This window comes from Platalea leucorodia (assembly GCF_965183815.1).
Source record: "Platalea leucorodia genome assembly, chromosome: 2".
Classification (NCBI taxonomy): Eukaryota; Metazoa; Chordata; class Aves; order Pelecaniformes; family Threskiornithidae; genus Platalea; species Platalea leucorodia.
The window spans coordinates 73,024,341-73,048,787 of NC_138824.1; the positions used below are offsets into that span (position 1 = coordinate 73,024,341).

Sequence of the window (24,447 nt, forward strand, 5' to 3'; positions counted from 1 at the left end):
GACAGATTTCTTCATGAGGGCCATTCTGTTCTGTAACTGACAGTTCAAGTAACGTCAGTATGATCTTCTTCAGATGCTTTTCTCCCTGCTGTTGTCGTGCAGCCAAGGAAGCTTGCATGAGCTTCGTCCTGCAGTAAACGCTCCTACTGCGAATTCAGCTGTTCCCAGTCATGAGTGAGAGTCGCGGACCTCCACCCCAGTGAGCAGGACTTCTCCTGCCTCTGGGCTGTCGCAGCGCTCCAGCGATTCCCCCACTGTCCCCGCAGTGCTGCTGTTTATCAGAGAGCATGGGAGCTGCTGGTTTATGATTCAGTTTTATTTTCCTCAGTGGGGTTCTCCCTAGCAATGTTCAGTGTTTTATTATCTGGCCAATTTCATGTAATACACTTGCCACCTCTAAAATGGATAGAGTTCTGCACTATTTGTTAGTCCAGCTGAGAGCTATCACCGAAATAGTAAAATGTCTGGATGATTTCTAGACTTCTCTTCATGCCTGTATTCCAAATGGAGTAAAGACACTAAAGAAACACCCTGAAATACATGCTTCATATATAAAGTGAAATGACTCCCCATGTTAATTCAGTGTTAAATACACCAAAAGGTATAAAGTTGGATGCCCAAATTTTGGCACATGACATCATATTTATGCAGGCAGATGCATAGTCCAGTCTTCAAAAGTATGTACTACTTTTCTATGAGTTATCAGCAATTGCTTCACATGTGATGTGTCGATGCCTCACAACTCTGAAAAACAAGATTCTTACATGGTGCATTACTACTGCTATAGGACCTACACGCAGGCAACAAAGCCTGAAACCACTGATCGCAGATTTACACTTAAATATTTTCCAGGAAGCTTATGGGGAAAATTATGTTTCCACCAAACAACAGTGTCTTATCTAGAAATATATTACAAGAATATAAACATGGACTTAGTTAAGCACTTGTGTAAGGATATGGCAGCATTTAAATTGCAGCCTCAGTAATCATTGTCTCCTATAGTTTCAATGTTTCAATTTTAGAGAGGTCTGTTATAAAAACTCTGCCCTTGTTTTAATCCACAGAGGACCCATAACATTGTTTGGAAGGGCATTCTGGAGACTGCCTTTTGCAGGATAAGCAGGCCTTTTGTATAATTAATTGATCAGTCTGATAACATAATTTTTGTCCGAGCTGGCACTTCTGCAACAGAGCAGTTCTAATTTGTGGCACTGAAGTGAATGCTTGGAATAAACCTAACAAGTGACATCAAGAAAACGTGTCGGGCAACTGCTTCAGAGGTAACACTGCCTTTGCAAATGCAGATGTAGGCACTGCTTTAAGAATGTGGCAAATTTTTCACAAGGTGATTCAATTTCAAATTGAGTCTTTGGTAACAGAAAAGTCATGTACTTTACATAGCTATTTAATTCATACCATAGCGATTCATTTTTTCCAGATGTACTGATTGATATGAAGATCTTAATGTCAGAAATCATTATGTAGTACTTCGAAATTATTTTACTTGTTGCATCAAAAATACATACGGTACATGTAGAAAACCAAGACAGTTAGGCTGTCTCTCTCATTTTGTACCAAGCTGCCACCTCAGCAGAACTGATATTTTAAATCCTTTTTAGCAACTTATAGAGGATAAATAAAAATATTCCGTCACATGAAACATTTCACTGAGTTGATATGGTTGTATCACCTATCTGTCCCAAAGCAAAGGGTCACACTGAGTATACACAAGGTGTTGTTACACCTGAGATGTATTGTTTGGGTTTTTTGTTGTTGTTTTTTTTTTTTTCAGAGCTGTACTACAAATAAGCTGTTTTAAATAGATATTACTGATTAGGTAGCTGATCTTAAGGAAATTAAATAGTTTAAGACTGACAGATCCCTTTTCTATGATAGCATTTGAGAGAGAAAGAGAATAAATTAGCATGACGCACAGGCAGTGTTGTTCAGAGCGTGGTCACTGTTTAACAAAACGAAGAACGATCCTGCCTTTACTCCCTACAGACACAGAGAAATACAATACTCTAGTATGCTCTTTACCCTTTAGAGGTCTAAGACAATAACAAATAAAAGAATAGCTCGACAGTGAAAGATACACTGTTGTTGCAAATACATAAAGATACAAATCTTACCTGACAATCAAGAAATGACAGAAAAGGCAGGATAAAAAGGCAAAGGAAGGCATCGATACGTTATAGTAAATTCTTGGTTCTTATCAAGAGGCAACTTTGTGCCACTGATCACCACCCTCTGGACCCAACCATTCAGCCAGTTTTCAACCCACCTCGCTGTCTGCTCATCCAGCCCAAACATCAACAGCCCATCTATGAGGATCTTAGGGGAGACAGCCTCAAAGGCCTCACTGAAGTCCAGGTAGACTCTGCTCTCCCCTCATCTACCAGGCCAGTCATGTCATTGCAGAAGTTTATCAAGTTGGTCAAGCATGAATTCCCCTTGGACAATCCATGCTGACTACTCCTGATGATTTTCCAGTCATTCATATGTCTGGAAGTGGTTCCCAGGACTAGCTGCACCATCACCTTCCCAGGTATTGAGGCAAGGCTGACTGGCTTGTAGTTCCCTGGTTCTTCCTTCTTGCTTGTCTTGGAGATAGGAGTGACATTTGCTTTCCTCCAGTCTTCAGGCACTTCTCCCAATCACCATGATTGATCAACGATTATCCAGAGTGGCCTTGCAGTCACATCTGCCAGCTCCCTCAGCACTTGTGGGTCCTGCTGTTCTGCCAGTGTCTTACTCTTGGCCTGGCAATCTCTGCTGTTTTACACTCCCCGCAGCAGGTATTGAACACCAGTCTGTACTGTTTCATAATCAATTCAAGAGCTGAATTTTTGCAGACTTTGAGGGCATCTAAGGGCACTGTACTCCTGCAGAATTCAGTGGGGTTTGAAGGCACGCAGACTTTCTTCATGGACAGACCTCTAAAACAACACTCTTGCTTTTGCTTGAGCCAGAGCTTGATTCTAGCACAGAGGTACAACCATCAAACATACAAATTCAGATGCAGTGCTAGTGTAAAATGACACACTGACTGTTTTATTTTCAACTGATAAATTAAAAAGGAAAATCTCTACTGAGAGCCAAGCCCGGAGTGCAATCTTGAGATAAATTTTGCAATTTACTAGTTCCTGTTTAGGTTACAGTGAACTACAAAATGTTTAAAAGCAGATAGAAGAAAAAAAAAATTGCTCAGTATGTAAAAGACAAAAAAGAATAGCACCACTAATTGAGAACCTGAGGATCACAAATTTTAAACAGCTTTAGAAATTATATAGCATATTTCTGCAGTAGTCCAGAGACAGAACATTGATATATCCAGTGAATTTATAGAATGGAGAAATACCCTGATAAAAATAGGAACTGAGCACAAGAGGTTCAGAATGGAACTTGGATTTCTAAATTGAACCTGTAATGAAAATTCTAAATAGGTATCTTAAATTCTGTTTATTGTGCTTTATGAATATCAGTTAGAAAAAGAAAAATAATGTTTAGCATATGCTGAGAGAAAAAAAGGAAGAAAATCTGAGTGAATGTGTGGGTTTTATGCATAATGGGATGGTCAATTCAACTTACTTTTATCAAACATGAAATCTCCATAGGTTTTGCAGAAGCAAGAATGCTTTATAAATGTCTTCAGTTATTGTTGCTGTTCTGGTAAAGCCCAAAGAATTTACTTGTACATTTTCTGATAGACATTTGGGTCTCTCTAAATCCAAAATTGCTACAATTTTTCTCAGAAACCTCTTCATGTCCTACCTTTATCCTTCCTTTTCTAGCATTTTTCAAAACCATGTGCTTATCAGTCAATATTTTACTCAGTTTGATTTATAGGTTTTATTGCTATAAAAGTCAATATTTACCTGCAACAACATGGCAGTATACATAATTTTGGAATATCTGTATACATAGACACAGTGATTTCTCCATGTCATATTCCACTGTAAATAACAAAGAGTGAATATGCTCTGAAATACCTGGTGTGATGCAATGATCTCAGTGAAATTGTGTAACTCAAAAGTTAATGGAAATTCTTTCAGTCAAGTTCTTTTCTCCATTTTCTCTTTCATCTGATTGAGAGTGCTGCAATGAAGTTTTGCTGAGTTCTGCTACGGTGTAATCTGAAAATACTCTCCTCCACCCACAGTGCATGGAAATAAAAGAATGTGCAGGTCAGAAAAGACAGGATATTGGCTTTTTGCTCTGTAGCTAAGACCTCAGTGCTTCAGAGCAACAATTACAAAGAAAGTCCTGTTTACTGCCAACGGAGAAAATTGTCTATTTATTTTGGACAGATTCTCTGGGAAATTTAGCTGCAAGGATCTAGAAAATTTCTACCAAGAACATAGAATCATAGAATCGTCAAGGTTGGAAAAGACCCTTAAGATCATCGAGTCCAACTGTTAACCTAACACTGCCAAGTCCACCACTAAACCATGTCCTCGAGCACCACATCTATCCGTTCTTTAAATACCTCCAGGGATGGAGACTCAATCACTTCCCTGGGCAGCCTGTTCCAATGCTTGACCACCCTTTCGGTGAAGAAGTTTTTCCTAATATCCAACCCAAACCTCCCCTGGTGCAGCTTGAGGCCGTTTCCTCTCATCCTATCGCTTGTTACTAGGGAGAAGAGACCGACCCCCACCTCGCTACAACCTCCTTTCAGGTAGCTGTAGAGAGCAATAAGGTCTCCCCTCAGCCTCCTCCTCTCCAGACTAAACAACCCCAGCTCCCTCAGCCGCTCCCCATAAGACTTGTGCCCCAGACCCTTCACCAGCTTCGTTGTCCTTCTTTGGACACGCTCCAGCACCTCCATGCCCTTCTTGTAGTGAGGGGCCCAAAACTGAACACAGGACTCGAGGTGCGGCCTCACCAGTGCCGAGTACAGGGGCACTATCACCTCCCTGGTCCTGCTGGCCACACTATTCCTGATACAAGCCAGGATGCCATTGGCCCCCTTGGCCACCTGAGCACACTGCTGGCTCATGTTCAGGTGGCTGTCAACCAACACCCCCAGGTCATTTTCAGCCAGGCAGCTCTCCAGCTGCTCCTCCCCCAGCCTGTAGCGTTGCATGGGGTTGTTGTGACCCAAGTGCAGGACCCAACACTGAGCCTTGTTGAACCTCATACAGTTGGCCCCGGCCCAACGATCCCGCCTGTTCAGGTCCCTCTGTAGGGCCTTCCTACCCTCCAGCAGATCGACACTTCCAGCCAGCTTGGTGTCATCTGCAAACTTACTGAGGGTGCACTGGATCCCCTCATTCAGATCATCAATGAAGATGTTGAACAGGACCGGCCCCAGTACTGAGCCCTGGGGAACACCACTCGTGACCGGCCACCAGCTGGAGTTGACTCCATTCACCACCACTCTCTGGGCTCAGCCGTCCAGCCAGTTTTTAACCCAGCGTAGAGTGCACCCATCCAAGGCGTGAGCAGCCAGCTTCTCCAGGAGAATGCTGTGGGAGACAGTGTCAAAGGCCTTACTAAAGTCCAAGTAGACAACATCCACAGCCTTCCCCTCATCCACTAAGCAGGTCACCTTGTCATAGAAGGAGACCAGGTTAGTGAAACAGAATCTCCCTTTCATAAACGCATGCTGGCTGGGTCCGATCCCCTGGTTGTCCCGCACTTGCTGCATAATGGCACTCAGGATGATTTGTTCCATGACCTTCCCCGGCTGCGAGGTCAGGCTGGCAGGCCTGTAGTTCCCCGGATCCTCCTTCCGACCCTTCTTGTAGAGGGACGTCACATACAGACTGTGATTTGGCTTTGTTGTTTGGTTTTTTGTTTTGTTTTCTTTTGGTCACAGTTTGGGCAGATTTTCAGCATAAAGACCTGTTTTCTAATGCAAAGCTACCCTTCTTGCAACTTTTGCGTTCTTGATCTAAGTTACAGGAACTTCTCTCAAGAGTTTGCAAGAACTTTTTTTATAATGTTAAATAATATGATGTTGCTATTATAACTCCATACTCAGAAATGTCTGTACTTTTTTGACTGAAATAAAAACAATACTTATGAAGTCGGTCTGAGTCATTTACTAGACATTGATATTGCTTTTGGTATATGTACTGAAAATAGATTTCTATAATGGGACAATTCATATCCAATAATGTCTGGTGACATTAAGAACCTCACCTGCAATATACTAAAACGATTTCAATGTAGAAACTCTTAATCACATAATAGAACTGTATTTCCTAATAAATTTATCTAAATTGAACCTTGTTTCACTCCCAGATTTGGGGCTTTTAGCATTATAAGTCTGGGGTTATAGTTTAGATCAACCTTATGCTGAGTTGTCCATGTGGTTCCTAATGTTCATTATAAGACTTCCTTATCCATCAACGTGTGGAGTGCAAGTCACTTGGATGCACATATGAAAATATTTCTGGCAGGAGTGGGGGCTTGCTTGTGATTAATAGATTTAATATTTGGGTCCCTGATAGGAACAAAGATGATGCTTCAGGTTATTAATATACTTCTAACATAGATGTCATCTGTGGCAGCAGGTGTTACACTTTGATCATTTACTTCCATTTGCTTGCTATTCATCTTGATCAGTTTAGGCTATTTGCCATTTGATTACATTATCTTTTGATCTACTTCAGAATTCTCACCCACGTAAATGTATTTTAATGTCACATCAGCTTTGTGCCCTTATTTCTAATTTCTTTAGTTTTCTCTGTAAAATCATGACTGAACTGTGTCAAATATCAAGTTTTACTCAACTGGCTTGAATGGCTTTTTTTATTTCAGTCTTTGTTATGAGAAAGAATTGATTTCCGAAATAGTATGGAAACTTTCAAGTTGTGGTGCCCTTTTTCTGCTATGTGTCCTGACCTATTGCAATGACTGTCAAATTGAAATGGGAGGACTTAAGAGCTGTGACATACATTCCAGGCTTGGGAATTCATCACCTATCTCTGGGAACATAATCCATGCACTTGACTGACTCCCAGCCCGCCCAAACACCGGGAAAGTTCTGAGATTCGTTCCTATTTCAGTATTTATAATGGGCACTATTCTGAGTTCTGGGATACCTAAATGAACAAAAAGTACACTTGATGGAAGAGAGCATGCTTTGAAACATTAACTTTTGCATAGACCTAAATACCTCTGTGAAACTGGGAGTCGGGGCCAGAAAGTGCTTTCTTAGACAGGGTTGGAGAACTAAGAGAGAAGGACAAAACTTCAGCACATTATTTTTCTTTTTTATCCAGTAATTGTCTAACATGAAGTGTGTAAACTCTTGCTCATCTTCCACTCTTCAGCTAACTTTGCAAGTAGCAGTAGATTGCAGTCAAAGCAACTTTTTTTCTTGTTCTGGCTCTGTGAAACTTAACTTTTTCTGGTGACACAATGACACATCTTCAATGGAAGCGGTTAAATGTGCTGCCAGAACATTCTTCTCCATCAGCCTGTACCCAACAATATTCTGTTCTGGGATGTGGGAGCTCTGGGTTCAAACCCCTTTGGCTCTCACCTGTCACCTCAGCTATCACATCAGGCTATCATCTCCTAAGGTAACTCACCTGTCACCTCAGCTAACAGGGACTCCACTGAGTTTGCTCCATAGCATATCTTTAGGCATTTAAGACATCTGAAGCACTTCAGCAAATTTGGTCAGAGCTTTCCTGAGTTGTTCTCCTGAACTTAAGCTTCTTAGAGCTGTTAAAAGTATGATGTGGGTACATAAATGCTTTGAGAAATGTCTACCTGCCTTTGCTGACCCTCATCTAGACAAAGATTGTCATGCTTTGGAAAAATCCATCAGTTGTACATTTAGTCTTCATTCTTTAAAACACAGTCACAGGCAGTTTTCTTCAATTTTAGTTGCATTCACCAGTATAACACTGGCAACTGTCCAGAGTTTGTCCCCTAGGAGCCTTTTTTTTTTAATTTGTAGAACTTCAAGTTTTTTTCTCACTTGCAGAGTAATTAGTGTTGGCTTATTATCAAAGAACATAAAATCAGGTAGAACAGTTCCCATGTTTGCTGTTGTGATTGCTCAGTCCCATTCATCTCTGAAGCACTCCTAAATCTGTGTATTGTAATAAGAACGAGATGAAAAGAACGTGAAATGAAGGTTCAGATGAGAAAATTCTTTGGTTTAGTATTTGATCATTCATTTTTCCCAGACTGGTAATGCCACTTTTATTATGAAGGTCACTAAATTCAAATGAGCAAAGTTGCAGCAGGTGGCCATTTTGCAACTCTGATGAGTGTTCTTCTTTATGGGTTTAGAGAAAGAGAGAAACTGCATTAGGATTGCTCCTCAAGCTTTGTTCACTCTAATGACAGCTGACTTATATGTATGTATTTATCAACTAGGACTGATGGTTGCTTTTTAAAAAATGTATAATTAAAAATTCAGTTGTTCAATAGCTGCTTTCAAGAATTCTCACATTCTTTAGTTATTTTTTCACGCAATTATTTCCTCCAGAACAATTTCAACGATCTTTCTTATGGCTTTCATTCCACATTTTAAGAATGAGAAGAATCTACTTCAAACAATTTGTACTTTGGGTCCTTTGTTTTCATTCTTACTGTTATGCTAGGAAATTAAAAAGTAAGGATTCACACAGGGTTCCATTAGCAAAATGCATGTCCACTTCTTTCATGTTATTCACAATGGACTAGTTTTTGGTATTGAAACTGCTATAATAACTTTTCCCTTTCATAGGCAATTGAAATGTATATTATGAATTGTTTCATGAAACACTTTTAAAGTGAAACTTCACAGCTGGGCATTATGAAATATGTTTTAGAGAATAACAGTGAAATAGAAAATTGCCATGGAAAAGACATCTCTTTTTTCCTGTATTGGCATAAGTTGTTGTCGAATTAGAGCTGAGTTTTTCCCTCCTGCTACAACAGCACCAAGTTTGGAGGCGCTGAAGTGAAGAAAACAGCATGAATATGTATTAATATGAGGTAAAAATGGAAACCAGTGTTAGCCCTTGGACTTCCAGTTGTCTTCTTGCTGGACTTCCAGTTGTCTGCTACTTACAGTTCAGCAGTGGGATAGACCATGAAAGATTTGTCCTGTTCCTCTGGTGAAAGGATCTGTAATAATCTGGGAAAGTTTAAAGCGGTTAAGAAAAGTTCAGAAAACTTGTGCCAGAAAGCTTACGAAATTTGTTCTTTGCAGCAGAAGATGTTCAAGGCTGGAGAACTTTTAGCAGGATTCAGAGAGAAATACTGTAAGATCCTGAGCAAAACCTTTACTTTCATCTTCCTTCTACTGAAATTGGGAAAAACAAAAACAAAATAGAAATAAAAATAAAACCTCTACCAGTTTAAGAACAGTATTCGGAAATGAAAGAAATGCAGACTGAATAAGCCAAAATACACTGAGTTAGAGAAATGTGGCTGGGTCAATATTATTGTTTCTCTTCTGTTGGTAAATAATACAAGGGAAAAAATACTGGCAAAAAGACTGCTCTAGAGTTAATTATTACCAGTGACGTTCACTGCTGGACAAAGGATCAGCCTGAGTCCATGTACCACAGAAAGTGATGTACAAGCGTTATACTGACCCCATGACTTTCCTCTATAGCATAACCCTGCATGAGTGCATCCAAACAAAACAAACAGCACCTCCACAGCCTCTTCTGTCTGAGAGAAACCGGTGCTTTCCCTAACATCTCCCTGTGTTAAATTTCCAGCTGTGCCGTGCTGACAGCAGTGCGTGCCCTGAGCCAGTGGCCAAAGGATGGGTGGGTGTCCAAGCGGGGCTGCGGGCCGTGGGGGGATGCAGGGGTGGGAGAAGGGGGACCGATGTCAAGTGGTTACCGCAGCAACGGGGAGGGGACCAGCAGTGGGGGGGAGCAGAGGTCGCAGTGTTACCACGGCAACAGATGGAGTGCCTTCCTCACTTGGGTTGGAGATGGGGCTGTCCTTACTTCTAATTACCTGCCTGGTGCTGGGGGATTTAGGCACAACATATCAGGAGTGCCTATGTTGTCATCTACATATATTATCTTTTTCATTTCTAGTTAGAAAGTGAAACTGCACTGGAGATAAAGTATTTTTCCCATGCAAGCTATACCTATTTTAATCTCTTTTGATTGACAATAGTATAACCAGTTCACAAGTAGTAGCAGAATTACATTTTATTCTTTCTAATATAGTGTAAAAAATTATATTCCAGTATCAGTTATTAATCCTGCAGTGCTAGAAGAGATGCTGAGTTAGGGAGTGAGTTTAAACTGTGTTAGGGAGTGAGTTTGTCATACACATCATTACATGACTATATTTCCTTTTCCCTAATGAGCTTTGCAAGATAGTTCTTACCATTTCTTGTTTAGGTTCATTCATTATTTTTTTGTTCTAATGACATCAGGTATTGAAAATTTCTGGTAGGCTCCTTTTGAATTTCCCCAACTGGGGAGTGATGGATTTTGTGAGTATAAGAGGAATGTGCTCATATAAAACTGATAGGAACAGCCTGAACTCCTGAAATTGCTATCATTGAATGGCCCAGTGAATGGCAATCAGCCATCTGCCATTTCATCTGGTGTCACTCTTCCCCCAGACTAGGGACAGTGAAGAATTACCAATGTCAATAGGTGATTTAATATGAGTCTCATATCAAAAAAGAATGGACTGAAATCTAGGGGGAACTGGAATTCAATCAACTGTGGCTTGAAAAGTAGGGTCTTAGAGGGAGACAGAGCTATTTTGAGTGTCAAACCACCTAACACAAGAAGGCTTGGTAGGAAGTATGACCTGGATGCATGGAGCCCAGGGGTTACCTTGGAACCACCCACAAAAACCAGATCAAATAAATAAAAAATATGCCCAAGAGGTGAAGAAACTAAGGCAAGGATAGGCCTCCAGACACCTACCCTTTTGAAAGGTCTGTGCTTGTGTTGTGCAGCCTAGATGAAGCCTGAAGACATTTGCCTGCTGTATTTTCCTCTGAAGTGGTAAGCTGTGAACCAGAGTGTCCTCAGCTTGGAAATGTGAGAAGGCTAGGCTCAGCCTGCTGAAGGCAACCAGCACCGTCTTAGGGACTATATATTTCGAATATGGAGTCTCAGCCTCCACTCGAAGCATGCTTACAGTAATGCAGAAGCAGAGAGGGGTCTGGTTTTGCCTGAGCCAGCAGTGCAGAGGGGTGCAGGGCTGCCCCGGCTCCTCTGGAGGCCAAGAGCAAGAAAGGCTTGAGCACAGCTGAGACTCTCATTGCAGAGTGTTTTTCTGTGCCTACGTGGCAAAACAGTCTTGTTCTCATTTTTGGAGCAGCTAAACATTTGCATTTCCCTCAAATGCAAATGAAGGCTTCTACAAATGAGCTTTTTCTATTACTTTGTGCACAGTTGGCTTTTTCATGTATCGTTTTGTTTAATGACAGTAACACCTATTCACATCCTGTGGATACAGGATATAACTCCCTCACTCACTGTTGCTTCATTTATTTACTTGATTTCTGTCATCCAGCACTTCAAGCTTTACTGTTGGATCCTGTTTGTGTTGTAATGAATTTAGACTTTGTGACCTAGGTATGTCTATTCTGCTGAATCAAAGATGTCCAGGGACCAATACTTGTCCCCAAGACTGAGTGGCACCAACTGGTGTACATCTACATTTCTTAGTTTTAGCTCCCTCTGTGGCAGATTTACATTGGAAGGAACAGGCTAAGGAAATCAGCTGGCAATGAAACAAGGTGAATGACTGGGTGTGTGGTGCTTGAGCTATGTTCATAGTCTCCCTTTACTCAGCTGTGGGGATGCAGTCATTGAGTTAGTGCTTCTTTTGAGGAAAAGCACATCAAATGCAGAATTGTATGTGTTTATTTTGACCCTTGAAAATGTTCACTGATGCGTGATGCACAACCTACTGCAGAAGACACCAATGCCCTCAGTATCTCAGCTTCTGAGAAAGAAAAAGAAGGTTATAACTTTCCCCCCCCCCCCCCCCCCCAACCAAAGTGTTGTAAGGGTAAGGGAGCAACTTTCTGGGACACTTATATACTGTAGTAGAGTGCGATGTGGGTTCTTAAGATATAACATAGCCTCAGGAGATACCCTAAAAATGACACTGGAGGGGAACAGTGGGAACAGGACTCTTACCCATCTGATTTTGCCACCTGCCTCCTTGCAAAGTGCTCCATGCCATCTTTCCTCTCGCTCATGATTCTGTGTGAGACCCTCACTGTACCTGATCCTTCAGCCTGAGATGAGTGTCTTGTTTTTACACCACTGCCCTGTCTCCCATTCCGTTACAGCTGTTCTTGTGCTAAGAGTGACAGTGGACATAAAAACATCATGGTAACCTCTGCTTTTCTAGCTTGCCAATGGCATAAAAGATGTTTCAAAATGTTTTTCCACTTCCTTGGCCAAAAGGCCCTCTCTCCATCATTAAAAGAAACTCTTTAATATGGAGATTATGCACATAAAGACTTATTGTGTGCAGTCTCTGAGAGTGAATTTATTTCCATGAACAGGGAAGTTTAGATTCTGTTTCGAATAAGCTAACGCCTCAAGAACTATGCTTATAAAGTTGATACATCTTTTGTTGTAATATGTGAATACTACAGAGGATCTTTATAATTTGTTTTATATTTTTTTCAGATATCAAGTATTCTTAGGAGACCTTAATAGTGTACTTTATTATATTAAGTACAGCGATTAACATATGTTCACAAACTTAATTTTCTCTTTCTTCATTTCTTCTGTTCAGTGATTATTCATTTTTATTTTTTTAGTATTTCCACAGGGGTTAAGCTTGTCGTGTGTTTGTCTTACTAAATTCACAAGTTAACAACCTTGGTTTCTTACCACATGGAATTATGCATTTAGAATACCTCTCTCTCTCTTTCTCTCTCTCTGTGTCTCTCAAATAAACCCCACCTGTCTGCTGTCTTAGTAAAGCCTTAAATTACAGGTCAGAGTGGGCACTGTACTTTCTCTGTCAATCCCAACAACATTGTTTCTTCCAGCAACAATCTCCTTAGGAGTGACTATTCTGATTAGCATTTTGAGTCACATTGCCCACCAGATAACAGTGACCACAGTCTGCCCACCGTATCGCCCACCTCTACTTCCTTGAGACTTCCTTGCATGCTTTGCACATCCCTTTTTCTAAAATGGCTCAGTTTAAGATCATATAGTTATGGCTCATCAAAGACAGAGCTTCTCATCAGGCCCTGTCTGCAGCAGGACATGAACCCCAGCCCTCTTGACATACCAATAGAAGAGGCTGTGGAAGTGCAGTTGTGGCATGATCATAGCAATCGGGATGTCTTTGGGAATGCTCTAAGAGAAACAGAAGCCAATAGAAGAGTCCCAAAAGAAAAGAGAAGCAGTGATATTCAGCAAGAATGAAGAGTCTTCCACCAAAAGGGATGGGAAGAGAATAGATCTACAGCTGTTTTTCTAAACCGAGCTGCATTCCTTCTAATTTCATGCTGTGTTTCTGATTGTGGAATGGTTGATTGAACCAGAAGAGATAATCCATCAGTGCAGAGCAAGGAGGAGGTGTGAAGGGATCTCTGGGGATGGGCCAAGGCAAACATCTCCAGCCCTTCCTTTAACTGAGTGCAAGTTATTTGGAATACAGCAGTACTGGAGCTAGCCTCCAAGGAGCCAAAATAGGTGCAGTGAGACAGATGATAAATGTTTTCTCAGGGAAAGGAAATGCTACATGATAAGTGCATGTTTTGTTTTTAGTGTGAGGTTAGCTGTCTCTCACTCTTTATAAAAGCAAGAAATCAGTGAAATAATCTCCTAAAGCAGGCAGAGGGCAATGCTATAGTGAAGAAGGCGAGCTTCCATCCTCTTTCTCCAAGACTCCTGCTGAGGCAGTGATGAGAAGAGCTTTTTTTTTTTTTTGACTCTAAGTGTTCAGCAATGGAGACGATTGTGACTGCTTGCTGAAATATTTTAGCAGTGTTAACCTGAATAGCTATTATATCCGTGGTGACAATCTCAATGTCTCAATGTTGACTTTGCTTCTTTCATTGTATTTTCTCCATGTAACCATCATGCTTGTGACTTTATGAAAGTATCAAAGCAAATTCTCACAAAAGAGCAAGTTATTCAAAGTATTTCTAGACATAAAACAGTTTGGAAAGTTTTCAAAGATATATATTTTGCTACCACTGTAAACTTAATCTTTTTGTGTTTTTGTTTGTATATTTATTTGGGGAGGTCTTTTGAAGGTACAGCCTCAATGCTACTAGGAAAGATAAACTCAGATTAAGAAAAGAAAAAAGTGCAAAGGTGGGGAAGTGTTTCCTGAGCTCTTCCACCTCTTAGAGACTAATAGCAATAAAGGTAGGAGCTGGAGGGGGAGCAAGAGCATGGAGAGTGGAAACAAAGGAGGCTGGCAGAGAATGGGAAGGTGAGCCATGATATGCCATCCCTTAGGCCCCAAAACCCAGTGTTGTATGTAGTGTGAAGTAAATCCCCCACATTTGGCTGCTGAGCAACCTCTGAAAACATGAAGCTCCATGCCGGCAGAGATACTTCAGGGAAAGTTACAGACAGCCCTAATGGTGCTACTCCACTCATCCCAAGCCTGAAAGCAAGGCAAACTTTCAAGACACACGTGTGAGAATTATTGTCCTCGCAGAAGACTTGTGTTGGTCTTGATGATACCGCAAGGGTTTTGAATATACACTACACATGAAATACACTGTTTATTTTACCAAGTTTTCTCCAGGAGACTTCATTTATTTCTTTCTGCATTATTTCCACAAAATGAGAGTGTGTAGGATTCAAAATAGCTTTGCTGGAAAACGGTAGACTGTTCCACTACTTTCAGTTCCTTCCCACAGGATAGCTGAGAGATTTTTGCCAATTTTTGAAACTAGAATGCAAGTTGCATACATGGTGCAAAACCAAGCAGTATTTGTCAAGGAGTAATGCTAAGGTAACATTTTAAGCCTTCCAGAATCGCCATAATTCCTGGCTTTTTATAATCTGTACACTGTGCAATCTGGGGAACAAACAGCATACATTATGCAGCAATTGCTGTGGGAGTATTTATTTCCATCAAGATCAAAACTAGCCATGAGCATGGCCCATACGTGTTCAAATGATCAAAAGCCTGTTCAGAAGATGTTCCACCTAAACAAAGGACAATTCTCTCCTCCTTCTAGCCCACTTATCCAGGGTAAAATATGACAAATCAGGGAAACTAAAGGTGGCCTGTGCTCCGCAGAGTTACTCTTTGTGTTTTGGTATAAGGTGTCTGAATATTCTGGTTCAGGAAAAAGGAACCACTCATCCCGTATTTCAGGGAGCATTTCTTCTTTCACTCATTTGTCACACAACTAAAGGGGCGGCTGAATCAATCACACAGCCCTTTGCAAGGGCTAATCAACAACTGGTAATTCAGTTGTTGATTAAACTTTCCTTTCAGCAGTGAGCTGGGCTAGAAAAAATATTCTTTTATTGAAAATGAACTTCAAACACTGAAAAGGTTACCCTCTCTTAATGTTCTTCAAGTGCACCAAATTGCAGACTAAATAAACAGACATCATGGGCGTCGCTTTAATGTTTGGGACATTTCCTATTAAAACACAGTATCTCAAAGCCTTCTCTTTGTACTTTTGATCTGAGCATGGCAAGGGCATAAAGAAAGAACATTTCTGGGTGTGTTCACCTATGGTCTGTGGCTGAGCACAGAAAGAGGGACACTCCCACCCTTCAGAGGTTTTGCTCCCATTTCTCTCTTGTTTCCCTGAACAGCTCTGTCCCATGTCCCAATCTTAAACCATAATGCTTAACATTTCTGTGATGCCGTTTGCATGTAAAGAGTTCTACTGTTATTAATTTTTTTTAAGCATACTTCATACTGAATGGTTTGGACTGAAATATAAAAGGGAAGTTTAATACTTATTTCCAGAAAAGTTTAAGAATTAGGAATAGTATTGCCCACTTTGTTGAAGTCAAGCCTTTTGGTAACTGAAGGAGATTTTATCCCTTACGCAGTTTATTAGACTAGTTTCAAGCTTATGGGAACAGTGTTTGTGGTGTGTTGGAGTGATATACAAGAGGTGCCGATGGCACAGAATGATCGTAATCTAAACTGGACTCTAATTATTTAGACCTTTTTAGTTGATCGAGTACCAGCCTCATACAAATCCCAGTGATTGATAGATTTAAACAAAAACAGTCTCACTCCATCAACGATCAAGATATAGGGTCTACAATGAAAAAAAATTAACATTTTGGAAGACTTAGAGAAATAGCTCTGAATCAATCAGAAAAGATAGCAATAGTTGCCCAAAGGCTTCCTACAGTATAGGAAAATGGAGTCTTGAGGTGATGGTGCATTGTCTGGTAGGCAGTAGTAAGAACCTGGAAAGTATCATGCAAGAAATTCTTGCATTTGTTCCAAGGACAAGACTCTTGAAGTTGTTGTTGTTGTTACTGTTGTTGTGAGGAATTGTGAAAATGCAGAAAATGAGAAGGCTGCAGCAGAAGCAACAAAGGCATACCATACTATTATCCATAGTCATTCAAATAGATCACCCGACTGTGACAGCCAATTAAATCGTATTTTCCAGGATTAACCCACAGCTAAAATGATACATCATGGTAGGAGAAAAGCTTCATGTATTGCCAACAACATGTTAGCTCCTCTTTTGACTGAGAAAACAATGAAAGACTTGGTTGAAAAGCATGTATTTTTCTCTGTGACTACAGATACCTCAAACCTTTCAAGGTGTTTCCAATCATTAATCATTCCTACACAGCTGAAGGACAAATAATTCACTGCTGGCTTGATTATTTTCAAGGCACTAATGAAACCACATTAGGAATATTTGAAAATGCGAAAAATATGCTAAAATCAAGTAGTTGGAACCTTTAATATGTACAGTTATTTGCAGCTAATACTGTTAACTCTGGATTATGTCCCCCTGTCCACAAATCAGTAGAAAGTAAGAAAGAAAAATCATCTCTAGTTTATTGCTCTGTACATAACCAAAAAACAGAAAAATACCATCTAATTAAATCATCATTTGATTTAGAAAAAGAATAAGTCACTTTTCCTCATCTCATTCAGTCATTTTTCTCAGCAAAAGTTTCAGATTTAAAGGAGAGCTTATAAAATTTGTATGGGAAGAAATGTTCTCCATGAGACAATTGCATACTGTACAGGAAAAAGGACCATAATCTGTTTTCTTGGTTTTAGAATTTACTTTGGAAGTTAAGTGAGCATTGTCAAGCACCAATTTTAAAATCCCATTTTCAAAGATAACCTTGTTGGAGGTGATAGAGAGGTTTTCAGTGACAGACTTACTTACTTATTTTCAGATTTTACTGAACGTTTCTTAATAAGTCTTGCAAGTAGAACAAACTGTCTTTTTACATGATGAAATGTGTAAGATATCACATTCATTTAAGGGTAAGTTGCAAAAAAGGATTGTTGACAAATTCTTTGGTCATAAGCTAGTCATCATGTGGGAAAACAAAGAAAACAAAGACATTTCACTGAGAGGTACACATTAGCTGCCAGAACCGAGGTTTTCTATTTTCATATGATCAAACAAAATGCAAATAAATTGATTTAATTTTACTGAAAAGCATTAGTCTTTCCAGAAACAGTAAAAATCTTTGATAATTTAAAATTTCCTAAAAGGCCTGATGTTAGGTAGTTAGAGATTCAGCTGCATATTTGTGTATGTCAGAAGTCTTTGATTTGGAAACATTCTCATATTCTAGTTTGACATTTTTGCTCCTTCAATTTCTTAAAATTGTTTCGTTTATTTAAAAACCCATTTTCCTTATGTAATCAGCTTTGGACAGATTGTGGAGCACTCAAACTGTTTCCATTTCGATGAAGTTTCAAAGTGTGGGGAATTTAGGTTATAGACATAACATGCTTTTTGAATTTACTTTTAAAGACAAACATAATGAAATCTATTAAAATTGATAATAAATTATTCTTCTATCAATCCCTTCAAGTTTAGAACTGAATTTTGCATCAGAGAAATTTAATACTATTTCAGAAATATGTGATTTATGAAAGGAAATAAGATTTCCCTAGAATTTCCCTTCATGTTAACATGTTGATCTATTTTTCCCCTTAGGGTTGGCCCTTACTTCTTCCCAAGGAGAATGTCTTTTCAGAAGCGTGGCTGCTCTGGAGCGTAGCTTCAGTTAACACATCCAGGCACAGTGTGAATATGTGGTATAAGTAGGAAAAATCTTGAGTCTGTTTTGGTAGCATGGCAAATTAGGTGCCTGTAAGACAAGAAAACTTAGTGACAGAACAGTTTATTGTACATGACCTTGGCATCATTTCATGGAGAACATAGTTTCACCTTTCTGATGCTGGGAAGAAGTCTTACTGAGAATTTTGCTGGTTTTTATTTCTTCCTGTGTTCATTATAGTAGTCAATGCTTACTGCCAAAAAATAAAAAGGGAAAGAAAGAATCACAAGGACATTAACAACATTTCTGGTGCAGTGGTAGTACAGAACATAAAGAATATAATTAGAGTTGTGGGATGTTGCTTCATCTGAGGCATCACTTCACTGAAACCTGATGTCCTGCCTGAACTTTCTAAGTGCAACCATTACATTTCATAAAGAAAGATCTAAAATGACAGGTATTAGCTAGCAAATGAAAAGTATTCCTATGTTATGTTATGTTATGTTATGTTATGTTATGTTATGTTATGTTATGTTATGTTATGTTATGTTATGTTATGTTATTATATTATATTGACCTGTATATGAGACCAACATAGAAACCTTTCTTCTGGTAGTTTCTTGTTGGATACTGTGTGTTGGAGATCACTGTACCAGCTTTGTGCAAAGCTGTTGACTTCACTGGGAACTGAGTATCTCTTGTCAGTGAAGATAAAGGTAATTTTCCTGAAGTATGCACAGGCTTAGCTCCATTAGAAGTGAAGAACTGAGTGCCAGTTTCGAAAGTGACCTCTGTCCCTTCCTAGTAGAGTGAATGCATGAATATCATACCCCATTATCTGCTTGGTTGAAGACTGAAGCAATTACAAAGATTAATGTAAAGGATGTACTGATCTAACATCCTCTTCTAAAAAGAATTAATGGAGAGAGTATAAAGGATGAAATTGCAATTCAGGTATTAAACAGAAATGTGCATTTATTTTTACTGGGAAAAATTTGTTTTGTAGTTTGTACATTCTGACTGAACATTGTACACACTTTAAATAAAAAAAATAGGGGTAAAGTGTTGAAAAAGTCAGTGCAACTAATTTCAAATATCTTTGATTGACTTTTCTTTTAAAAATGTTGCTTTACTTTTTATGACCTCAGTTTACAAAAAGAAAAATGCGTTTTTTAAAGAACGAAATAATTTAGGAGATCTGTGAACCATTTAATTTGAGTTGAAAAGTTTTTATTAAAGTGAATGGAGTTACAGTGATCCATTGCAGACATATTTTGAATAATGATCATTGCTGGCATGTTCTAGTTGCAGTAATAAGTAAAGGAAATGCAAAATGGGTGTTGGACAGTGGTGTTAGCATGGCCCTTCTTCTAGGCTAATGTATCTGTGTCTCAGCCAGAGTAGTTTACCTGGATGGAAACCACAATGATACATCTATACTGCTCCTGATGCCCGCTTTGCTCAGATCTAGCTGCAGTAGCTTCTCAGGACACTGTGTTATGGAGCTCAAGGTCTTTCTTTCCTTTGGTGGGGTAGAAATCCTAAAATCCTAAATATCATTAAATATGTACAATATGCTAGAAGGGAATTATGGCTGCTCCTAAATTTAGTCAAAATAAATATTCATATAAAATAACTTCAAATATGAATATCATGCAAAAACTTGTCCTGTAAAAAGACAGCACTGTCATTAGCCAGCTGTATACAAATGGTCTTTGATTCTATAAATACTGATTCTCACATGTGAGCAAAAAAAAGCAACTCTACTCACTCAGCATTTGGAGAAACCCATAGACATGTCTGGCGTATTCTTCTCTATAGAAGCTGAATGTGCCAAACTCTTGCCACTGGACTTTCAAGGACTAAAATGATACAAAGTGAAGTGTAAAGAAATAAGATCAGCACTCTACCATCTTAAACATGGTGAATTAAGGGTGTCCTTTTTGAATAATAAGGGTACTCTGTGTACATTACATTGCATCCTTTAAGTGTGCGGAGATGTGCAACTTTGTGCTTATCGAGATGAAAGACAAGCCTCTTCAGATTCAAATCTGTCAGCTTCCCTGAGAAAATAGAGCTAATAATACAATGAAAACCAGTAGTGAGATAGGCTATGAAGAAAAATGGTCCTTAATGCCTTTGGTGGCTAGGCTTTAATTCCTAAGGTGATCTATTACCTGGTGTTTGGATACATGCTAGCACCACTTACGCACCTGTTGATCATTTGCCATCTAGAGATGAGAGGCCCAGAGTGCGTTTTGGACTAGGATTACAGTGTCAGTGAATTAGGTTTCCTGGTGTTGTAACATCAGCTTTGGAAGGATGATCTGCCAAAAATTTAATAGTGCAGGAGAACAAGATGCCTCTCAGCAAAAACACTGTCCTCAGTTCAGACTACAAGCTCTTGTAACTACCTATAAATAAAGCAAAATACAATACTGATTGTATAATAGCATTTCTTTTTACACCTTCCCTTTTAAAACTTAGGAATAGACGAACAGAAATGCAATGAAAGCAAGTTCAGACTGGTCAAAGGCCACATACCAGACTTTCCACACAGCCTTAATTCTCCTTTGCTCACCAAGAGTGCACTACCAGGGGACCTAAGGAGATGGTTTCCTCCAGATTATCCCCAGCGTCTCTATTAGCCTGTGTTGTAGAGCATACGCTTTGTGTGACATCAGCAAACGTCGTCCCTGTCATGGCTGCAGTCAGCCCTGCGATACTGAGAGAGTCTTTCATGACACAGTCAGATGGCTGTTTCCACAGGGTTCATAGGTAGAGCAGCCTAGGAAGAGGGAAAGAAACATAAGCAAATGCAAACATGACCTTTCCCAAACTCCAGTGGCTGAAATTCACAATTCAAATATTGTTTTTTGCAGTTTCTTCCATGGGGTATTAAATGCACAAATTAGTGTGTTTGTATGTTCGCCTATATAATTGTGTCTGTTTGTCCATGCTTACCTACAGAAACACAGCAGTAAACATGCAGTGAAAGAAAGGATGAGATTCATGTAAATTATGATATTAGCCTATACAGGGCAGTAAGCTAGTGACCGCTCAGCTCTTAGCATTTGGGGCACATGAGGTGTCTGTAAAGAAGCACGAACATGCTTTTTCAATTCTGCTGTAGTGTGACCTGAAAATGAGTGGCTGAACAATTGGTAAAAAACAGAGCGATTAATTTATTTATTGAATTTACACACAGCCCCCCAAAAGGCATTTCTATAACATGGGGAATTTATCATTCATGTGTGTTGCTCCTGCTCATCTTTTTTATCAGTCTGCCCTATGACAAAGAAGTATCTGCAAATTGTATCTTGTAGCTGTGACTGTTCAGAGACAATGGAAAAGCATGTGCTAGTGCAAAAACTGTTATGGCACAGGACCAAGGCAAGTAAGGTGTTTGGCCTGCTTTCTAAAGTAGCTAGAGGAAAAAAAAGGAAAATAAAAAGAAAAAAAAAAGGAAAAAAAAATATTTCCTCAGGCAGTAAAAAAAGGAAACCTTCTCCATTGGCCTGAACATATCCTGCTGCGCTACACCCAGATAGACCTTATCAAAGGCCAAATAGTAGTGGGAAAAGTGGAACTGATTTCAATTTGCATATCATGCTTTCATTGCAGGAATATCAAATTGATATATTTTTTGCCCAGACGTGGACAGATAGCCGTCTTCGCTTCAACAGCACCATGAAGATACTGACTCTGAACAGCAACATGGTTGGCTTGATCTGGATCCCAGACACGATATTTCGTAACTCGAAGACGGCGGAGGCTCACTGGATCACCACCCCCAACCAGCTCCTCCGCATATGGAACGATGGCAAGATCTTGTACACCCTCAGGTGAGCACTCAGTGGCATGCAGGGCTGAAAGCTTCTCCCTGCTCTGGCGTGGTAGTAGTAATTTTCAGTGATATCTTTGTTCTCCTCTGCTGTTTTGTTCCTGATGCTTAGCTGACCATGCTTGACAAATACTGAAATATTCAGGCATAGGTACTGCAGAGTTTAAAAACCAGTCTTGTCTTTCTAAAAAAGAAACCATGAGAATCAGAAATAGGGCTGTCTAAATTGTAGAATTTGGGCTTTTTAGTGCTTGTAATAAAATCAGGAACACATAGTCCCATAAAACCTGTCAGAAACCTTTCTGATCAGAGTTAGATGCAGGGCTGGATAAAGTATTTCTAGATTCATGCTAATGCCAATACTTGATTCTTCAAATAATTCACTCTGAAAGATAGTCTGTCACATCTCATCACACCGGTAAATTGCTGGAGGAAAGGCTTTTAGAGTTTTTCTAATCTTTGTGATACCATCAACGGTATGGTATTAGAAATACTATATATATTTGCATAAAAAAAAGCCTGTGGAAATCAAAATATGTGTTTACTTATGGAAGAGATGAATTGCTCAGAAGGGAGCTTTGCCATAAGCCATATTCCACATGGCAAACTTTTTCAGAAACATCCCTTTCATACTACATTTTCTTCAGCGATTGTGTTCAGCATATTCTGATCATACTTGCAATTGCAGTTGGGCTCCAGTAGCAAGTCTTTGGCAAACAATAAGAAAGGAATTAAATAGCTGGAAATGCTTCTGACATTTCTGGTGCCCTTCCCTTCTTAGACTTGCTCCACTGTGACAGAGCTCTTGCTTATTTCAGTAACCTTTAGCTAAAGACTTTGGTGATTAGGATGCCAACTCCAATACCCTCTTGGTTTGGTTGCTGGTGTTTGTTCTGTTGTTTTTTCTCTTAAGTCCTGTGTCAGTATTTCAGGGTAAGTTAAGTATCTACCTAATAGTAGACTTTCATACCTATCACTAAAGAAGCTATTTGTTGAATTGACTGCAAAATTTGTCTGAAACAGCTAAAAAAGGGGTAATACTTGACCCGGTGGATTGTTTGAATAAGCATTTTTAGTTTGTGAAAGATGTTTTGAGTCCTTTTCACCCACTCACATCAGTCTCCTTTTTACATAGGAGAAGCTGTTAGAATGATCATTGTTCATTGATAACACCGTGTGAGTCAAAAACAATTTATCTGACTTAAGTGAGCACACAGAATTGATATGGCATGGAAGCGGTAACTACTGTATGTCCTGGTACTGTCAGGTTTTGATGAGTGTTCTGTATTCAGGAGAAAGTATACGAGGTTCAGTCATGCTCCATGCCTTTCCATCCTCTTCCCTTCCCACTTTTGGGTGTGAATGACTCCTGCTGTAACACTGCAAATCCTCTTCTAGTGTCAGTGCAAAAATGCTGTTAAGTTCCTCACAGGTGACCTTCTCCAAGACAGGGGTTTTCTCTGTGCCATCCTAAATCCAAGACACAAACCTTTCCCCATCCAGTTTGTTAGCTTTTGAATTAGTTTAAAAAACAAAAGAAAAAAAAAAGAGGCCAACAAAAAACCCTCATGCCCCACACTTGCTGCATAAATTCAGGCATGCAATTAATGTGTTTGTTTCCTGAAAAAGACTGTATAATAAACTAGCACTTAATGCAATCTACCTGGTAAATAGATTTACTTTGTAAGCTATCAGACTGAAGATTATCTGTTTTTAATAGTCATTTTAAAATCAGCTCCATTCATAGCGTCCTTTGTGTTAGTGATATCACGTAAAACAAGCTTTCAAGTGGGGCTGAAGACATTTCGACTAATCTGTTTATTACCCCTGTGCAACTGGAAATGGCATACAGAGATTTATTAAGTTTTTGAGAAACAGCCCAAAAATGACTGAAGGAATTTTAAGTTCACACTATAAGTAAATGCAGAGAATATTCCTTATAAGATTCTTTATGAGGTTTTAATTTTGTGGAATTACGTACTGCCACATCAGCCATATTTCTTATTGTTTTTGTAAAGAATAGTTGTTTCCATCCCATGTCCTTCAATGATGAATTGCTAGAGAAAGACATATGTGCAGATTTCTTGGGATCAAGAGACTCTTAATGATGTGTCTGAAATTATTTGTGGTTTTAGATAACTATTATTGTTTTGGATCAGGCCTAAATAGCCAATGAACAATCTGCAAATATAGTGCTTTCCTTTCAGGCGTTACTTACGGATGTCAAAGCGCTCTTACATGATACCTAACCCCTGCCTCGTCCTCTGACTGTTCATTCTGCTGATGTGTAGTAACAGACGCTTGGTTTCTCCATAGGCTTACCATCAATGCTGAGTGCCAGCTGCAGCTGCACAATTTCCCAATGGATGAACACTCGTGTCCACTGATATTCTCTAGCTGTAAGTACTGCTTTGATGCCTTGGTGTTGTATACGACTAGTATGCAGAGGCACGAGTTGTTTAATTCTGATTTCTG

General features: G+C 39.5%; 1 protein-coding gene across 1 annotated transcript in view; it reads left to right on the forward strand.

Annotated features, from left to right (window-relative positions):
- Positions 1 to 24,447, forward strand: part of GABRG3 (gamma-aminobutyric acid type A receptor subunit gamma3) — a gene marked incomplete at both ends in the record, with an annotated part of 327,025 nt that overhangs the window by 148,987 nt on the left and 153,591 nt on the right. The window contains 2 exons of the mRNA XM_082337813.1: positions 21,753 to 21,973; positions 24,289 to 24,371. Coding sequence (XP_082193939.1) covers positions 21,753 to 21,973; positions 24,289 to 24,371 — 304 coding nt within the window. The remainder of the gene's footprint in view (positions 1 to 21,752; positions 21,974 to 24,288; positions 24,372 to 24,447) is intronic.